The 7,405-nt window shown below is 46.4% G+C and overlaps 1 protein-coding gene across 1 annotated transcript; it reads left to right on the top strand.

Moving 5' to 3' along the window:
- Positions 1-4,258: 4,258 nt before the first annotated feature.
- Positions 4,259-5,029, top strand: LOC138933341 (uncharacterized). The gene has a single exon (XM_070295958.1). The coding sequence runs from the start codon at positions 4,259-4,261 to the stop codon at positions 5,027-5,029; it is 771 nt and encodes a 256-aa protein (XP_070152059.1).
- Positions 5,030-7,405: the final 2,376 nt, after the last annotated feature.

The following is a 7,405-nucleotide window of genomic DNA, read 5'->3' as shown; positions in this document are numbered from 1 at the left end:
GTGGAAACATGCTTACTTTTGTTTTCTTATCAAGAGCTGAGAGTAAGCGTTCTTCGTAAGTGATACATCTCCTACTCTAAAATGTTTGAGACAATGTCTATCCCGTTATGTTCGTTACAAAGTGTTTGACAGTCAGAAGTGAGTGACATTTAAGTTAAAGAACGACGAATAAAAATGTTTCGTCTTAATTTGGTAAGTAGTGTTCAGTGTTTTGGCATGCGTGTGCGACATTATGTGTGATATGTATTAATTAATAATATATTTGAGTTCGTGCAAATTGATGTCATCCACCGCCGATACATGCGGTGGATGAGAGGAAATTTGCGTTGGGCGCACGCAAGCTTGTGGGGTGACACTCGCGAAGCCCGCGAGTGTGCATGCGTGCACCCAACACAATATGAGGACATATTTTATTTACGGCCTCTTTTCGGCTTGGAGCCGTATGAAGAAGAGGAGACTTGGGAGCCGGAAGAAGAGGAAGAGGAAGAGGTATTGGATGAGGAAGAAAATTTGGAGGAAGAGGAGGAGGAGGATTGGGAGGAAGAGCTTGCGGCTCCAGGAGGATAATGTAAGTATCTATTTTAAAAAATATTATATTAATATAAATTTAATTTTTAATATTTAATATTTTTCTGTTTCAGAAGGAGCGCCGCCTATATATAAATTTTTATTATTATTATTTTTATTATTATTATTTTTATTATTATTATTTTTATTTTTATTTTTATTTTAACACACACACACACACATTGTAATGTACACAATTATTAAATAAACTTATTATTATTATTATTATAATTAAAGTATCAATAATTTCTGCACCTTCTTCTTTCCTTTTCCTACATGCATGCCTCGCGCTATCTCATCGGTACATGCATGCCTCGCGCTATCTCTCTTTATCTCTTTCTCCCGCGAACGTCATCCTTTTCCAACACCAATGCGGACGCTATCCTTCTCCCTTGTGCCTGTGATCGCCTCGCGCTATCCTTCTCGCACCGCCTCGCATATGATCTCTCTCGCACCGCCTCGCGCTATCCCTCTCTTACGCATTGCGGACGCCTCGCGCTATTTCTGTCACACCTACTCGCGGCAACGTATCTTCGCGTTCCTTCTTCCCCGCGGCTCCCGCGCTTACCGTTCCACCGCGGTCCCCCTCCCCCCTCCGCGGACCACGCGCAGACGGTTCCGCCGCGGTCACCCCCGCGTGACGTTATTCTTACTCCCGTGACGTCATACCCCCGTGACGTCATTCCCACCCCCGTGACGTCATCCCCCCGTGACGCCATACCCCCCCGTGACGTCATACCCCCCGCGCCGGTTCTCCCCCAGAGGACCACGGCTTAGAACCCGCATAGTATCACTACTTTATTATTTTCATTAAATAAAACCTTTCTTTATAATTTTAAGATTAAACAAATAAAGTATCTAATAAACAGAAATTTTAACTTTAAAAAGAAATCATATAAAATGTGAATGCATAACATTAAGTCCCAAATTAACTTCTATTTTAAGAAAATAATCATTCTTGTCTCTTGTTTTTTATTCGGTCCTGTGCGTGAGATAACCAAATTTTAAGAGGTGCGCTTATATCCCCTTCACTGACATCCTTGAACTTACTTCTTATAACACCTAAAACAATCATAGAATGTATTAAAAAATAAATTTAGATATTATTAATGTTGTGGCGGCCTACGGCAACCACAAAATTGCGATAACACAATATTCGCGAAATATTATCGTTTCTCGCAAACGCTCGTCCGTCCGCGCGTAGTGCGAGAGACGCCGCTAATCGGCGCAAGGCGCTCGAGCCAACAAGAATGTGGAAAGCAGTCCGGCGGGCATATAGCGCGTCCGCGCGTAGTTGCGGGCAGCACCGCTAGGCGGCGCAAGGCGCCCGGGCCAACCTGCAAGTAGAAAGCCGTCCAGCCGGAATATAGGGCAGACCCCCTGCAGAGAAAACACGGAGAAAGTCATAGGCGTCAGTCGCCTGCTTTCAAGCGCAAGTCGCTAAAACATTGGAGATAGTTCTCGGCGCCAGTCGCCTACTTTAAGACGACAAATCACGAAGAGAGTTCTAGGCGCCAGTCGCCTGCTCTGAGTGGCCTTCACTTGGACACAGTACAATTGGACACGGTGCAAATGGACACGTTACAAATGGACACGAGATTGTGCACACGGTTCAATTGGACACAGTGCATTTGGACACAGTAATTTTGGATACAGTAGCTTTTGGACACATAAGAAAATACGTATCGTTTACTTGGACACCGCTCAATTGGACACTGTTCATTTGGACACCATTCGTTTGGACACAGAAAGATGCGCACCGTTCATTTGGACACCGTTCGTTTGGACACCGTTATTTGCCCACCGTTCGTTTGGACACCGTTCATTTGCCCACCGTTCGTTTGGACACCGTTCATTTGCCCACTGTTCGTTTGGACACCGTTCATTTGCCCACCGTTCGTTTGGACACCGTTCATTTGCCCACCGTTCGTTTGGACACCGTTCATTTGTACACAGAAACATGCGCACTGTTTGTTTGAATATGTAACAGATGGAGAGAAATAAAAATCATTTTGGGAAAATATAATCAGTATTCTTATAACACTTTATACTGGTAAATCTATGTAAAATATGAAATCGTGAAAAGGAGATACATTTGAAGGTTATAATATCTGTCAAAATAAAATATATTCATACTTATATATCTCTGATACTGATGTCATTAATTTTACATTGCTTTTAGCACTTTGTTTAGCCTTTCGCATATTTGGATGTCATGCATGGATACAGTGGGTTCCGCCCCCCCTGCGGGGGGGCTCCACTTCCGGAGGATATAACCTAACCCAAACCTATTTCTTATTTAAAACAAAAATTTGGTGTGGATTACGTCGTATAATTTAAATCAAATTTTGGTGTCCAAACGAACGGTGGGCAAATGAACGGTGTCCAAACGAACGGTGGGCAAATGAACGGTGTCCAAACGAACAGTGGGCAAATGAACGGTGTCCAAACGAACGGTGGGCAAATGAACGGTGTCCAAACGAACGGTGGGCAAATAACGGTGTCCAAACGAACGGTGTCCAAATGAACGGTGCGCATCTTTCTGTGTCCAAACGAACGGTGTCCAAATGAATAGTGTCCAATTGAGCGGTGTCCAAGTAAACGATGCGTATTTTCTTATGTGTCCAAAAGCTACTGTATCCAAAATTACTGTGTCCAAATGCACTGTGTCCAATTGAACCGTGTGCAAAATCTCGTGTCCATTTGTAACGTGTCCATTTGCACCGTGTCCAATTATACTGTGTCCAAGTGCACCACTCCCGCCTGCTCTCTAGCGCAAAGTCGCTTTAAAAACGTTGGGACACGACACGGCGCCAGTCGCCGAGAAACCCCGCAAGACGCCGCGGATAGAGAGCATCATCTCGCTACCTACGGTGGCCGAGATCGCCCTCCGGCGCAAGACTCGCCCGACGCCACTACACGTCACCTCGGCCAAACGGAGAAGAATCGACGCCCATCCGCCTCCAACATCAGGCGCCCGATCGCCTCCACCTACGGTCGCTCGGCCATTGCCAGCTACAGGCGCTCGGTCGCCGCCAACAACTGGCGCTCAGTCGCCTCCAACTACCGGCGCTCAGACGCCGCTTAATCTGGGCACTGTGGATCTGACCCTCGTCGCCAGTCCACCATCCGCCAGGGACAACTCACCGGCTCCAGGAGCCCTGCTACACAGGAAGAAAAGGCGTAAGGACCGGCTTCAGGCTTTATTCGGCGCTAGCCCGCCAAAGCCAATTAACGGGCATTCCGGCTCAAAAGCCAAGAGAGACCGACCAGTCACGCCGGACATCCAACAATCGCGGAGTATCACACCGCCGATTCCGTGGTATCCTCCGCCGCTTGTTTCGCCTCTACGACGAACACCCATTAAACGGGACAGTACGACGCAATCGAGCCCCTGCAAAACCGGAATCGACGTAGCGAAGCAAACCAAGCGACGAGGAGGAAGAGCACGTAGAGTGCTAAATAACAACAATCACCAAACGCTCAATCGCAACTATAATAAAGAAAATCGTTGGCACAAATGTAAGACAGGAATGGAGAGAACAGAATAAAGTATATTTTTAATGACAAAAACATTCATTTCTCTACCTTCATATAAGATAAGTTGGGTAGTATCCTTAAGCGATAGATCTCCGATCCCGTACCTACCCACAAATTGGTGACCCCGACGTGATCCGATAAGGTAGAAACAATGAATGCGAACGAAGAAAATGCCGTAAATAAACTCGCAATAAAAATACCGCCATTTTGGAATGATGAACCCGAGCTATGGTTCGCCCAGTTGGAAGGGCAATTCATACTTAGCGGTATCACACAAGATACCACCAAATATTCATACGTACTCTTCCAAATAGATTCACGCCAGATCAAAGAAGTAAAGGATATTATTACGCATCCTCCTGACGCAAACAAGTACGAGGCTATCAAAAGGGCATTAATCCAGCGGTTGTCAGTCTCTCAGGAACAACGCACACGACAACTCCTAGAACTGGAGGAAATCGGAGATCGCAAACCGTCACAATTTTTGAGACATCTACGAACATTGGCCGCAAATAATGTTCCCGACTCGCTATTACGCACATTATGGCTAGGAGGGCTCCCTAATCAGATGCAAATGATCCTGGCCACACGAGCGGAAGACTGCCTGAACGACGTCGCTGAACAGGCCGATCGCATTCACGAGATGTCATCAAGAGCAGTAGTGGCGGCTACCACTGCGCCAAAAGAATCGCTTGAAACACAAATTCAAGCACTGGCTAAAAGGGTTGCTACCCTCTCTACGCATCTGACTAGAAGCAGGTCGAGAGATAGACGACATGATAGAAAAAGGAGCCAAAGTCGCAATCAGAGAAAGGATTATGACAAAAGACACTGTTTTTACCATAATCGATTTGGTGACAAAGCAAAAAAATGCACGCAGCCGTGCACATACATCTCGGAAAAAGAGCAGGGCAGTCGCTGATGGCGGCCGGTCGACCCGCCCTAAAACCCCGCCGCCTGTATGTAACGTGTCAGATAACCAAGAGACGATTCCTTGTGGACACAGGGTCAGACGTAAGCGTATTTCCCCGCTCGATGACAGCCGGATACGTCACACCTACGAATTACGAGCTATTTGCAGCGAACGGCTCCATAATTGCAACATATGGGTGGATCACGATCCAACCGGAGATAGGGTTACGGCGACCATTCCCATGGCGCTTTGTCATCGCCAACGTCACGACACCCATCATCGGAGCTGATTTCCTAGCGTATTACCACCTGCTACCCGATCTACAAAAAGGGGTGCTATTAGATGGAAAAACAAATCTCCACGCTAAAGGCACAGCAGAATTAGGGGTGACAGAATCCATAAAGGTTTTGGCAGTTGAGAACAAGTACCACCGGATTCTGGCAGAATTTCCCGACATAACGAGGGCTACTGCCAGGATGCGTACAGTGAAGCACAACACGGTACACTTTATGAAGACAACCGACGGCCCTCCGGAAGCATGTCGTCCACGTAGATTGGCCCCAGATAAACTCCAGGCCGCCAAAGCAGAATTCAATTTTCTTTTACAGGAAGGGGTTATCCAGGTATCAAAGAGCCCATGGTCAGCCCCCTTACATATGGTGCCAAAGAAAGGGGATACATGGAGACCGTGTGGAAACTTCAGAAGACTAAATGCCAGGACAATACCGGATCGCTATCCGATACCTCATATAGAGGATTTTTCCCAGACTCTCCATAACAAGAAAGTCTTCTCAACATTAGATCTGGTTCGGGCATATAATCAGATACCGGTACACCCTGACGATGTACCAAAGACAGCCATCACTACTCCCTTTGGCCTTTTTGAGTTCTTATTTATGCCATTCGGTCTACGCAATGCGGCACAAACGTTCCAGCGTTTTATCAACGAGATTACAAATGACTTGGAATTCTGTTACGCATACATAGACGACATCTTAGTTGCGTCCGACAATGAACAGGAACACGAGGAACATCTACGTAAACTCTTCAGACGATTAGAAGAAAATGGAATATTATTAAGCCCGGCTAAATGTGTTTTCGGGGCCAGTCAAGTGCTCTTTCTTGGTTATGAGGTTTCAGAGAAGGGAACGCGACCTCCACCCAAAAGAATAGAAGCAATCAAAAATTTTCCCAAACCAGAGAACGTTCAACAATTGCGACAGTATCTGGGGACATTGAATTTCTACCGCAGATTCATCCCCAGTGCTGCAAAAGAGCAGTTCCTACTAAGTGGCCTACTCAGCGGTCCAAAAATGAAGAAGAGGGCACCGATAACATGGAACGCTGAGTTAGAAGAAGCTTTCGTCAAAAGTAAAGATAGTCTAGCCCGAGCAACGCTGCTAGCACATCCCAAACCAGAGGCAGACATAACTCTGACTACCGATGCATCTGACAAAGCCATAGGGGCAGTAATACAACAACGTGACGGAGAAGAGTGGCAACCACTAGCCTTCTTCAGCAAAAAACTAAATCCAGCACAGCAAAAGTACAGCCCGTATGATAGAGAGCTCTTGGCGATCTATGCCGCAATTAAGCACTATCGCCACATGCTCGAAGGGAGATTTTTCACAGTATTTACGGACCACAAGCCGATAACATACGCCTTCCAGCAAGATCCATTACACAGCTCCCCCAGGCAGGCGAGACATTTACAGTATATCGGGCAATTCACTACCGATATCCGTCATATCTCCGGTAAAGACAACACGGTCGCCGATACTTCGTCGAGAATAGCAGAAATCAAAGCCGCAATAAATTTGGAAGAATTGGCGAGAGCACAGGAGGAGGATACCGAAGTTCAAGGAATGTTAGACGGGAACTCTTCACTCAAACTTCAGAAAATGCAGATACCTGGAACAGGCGCTAAGCTGTATTGCGATGTCTCGACACCGGTTGCACGCCCCTTTGTTACCAAACAGTTCAAAACAAGTTTTCCAATCTTTGCATAGCCTCTCGCACCCAGGAACCAAAGCGACAGCAAAATTGGTTGCAGAACGATATGTCTGGCCAAGGATTAAGGCGGATTGCCACCAATGGGCAAGAGCCTGCATCAACTGCCAGAAAGCAAAGATTTACAAACATAATCATTCCCCTGTAGGCAAATTCATAGGTCCAACGAAACGATTCGAACATATACACATAGACTTGATAGGACCACTACCCCTATCAAGAGGCTACAGATATTGCCTCACGGTAATCGATCGTTTCACAAGATGGCCTGAAGCTATACCGATGGCAGATATAACCGCAGAAGCAACGGCTCGAAATCTGTTTACGCATTGGATCGCAAGGTTCGGCACACCGGTGAGAATTACGACGGATCAA

This window comes from Polyergus mexicanus, unplaced genomic scaffold (assembly GCF_030449975.1).
Source record: "Polyergus mexicanus isolate NDT 795.1 unplaced genomic scaffold, iyPolMexi1.0 SCAF_5, whole genome shotgun sequence".
Classification (NCBI taxonomy): domain Eukaryota; kingdom Metazoa; phylum Arthropoda; class Insecta; order Hymenoptera; family Formicidae; genus Polyergus; species Polyergus mexicanus.
The sequence above is the reverse complement of the archived record's forward strand: the minus strand, read 5'-3'. Positions and strand labels throughout refer to the sequence as shown.

Bases quoted from the DNA above. Each gene is read 5' to 3' on its own strand.
- LOC138933341 (XM_070295958.1), top strand. From the start codon at position 4,259: ATGAATGCGAACGAAGAAAATGCCGTAAATAAACTCGCAATAAAAATA.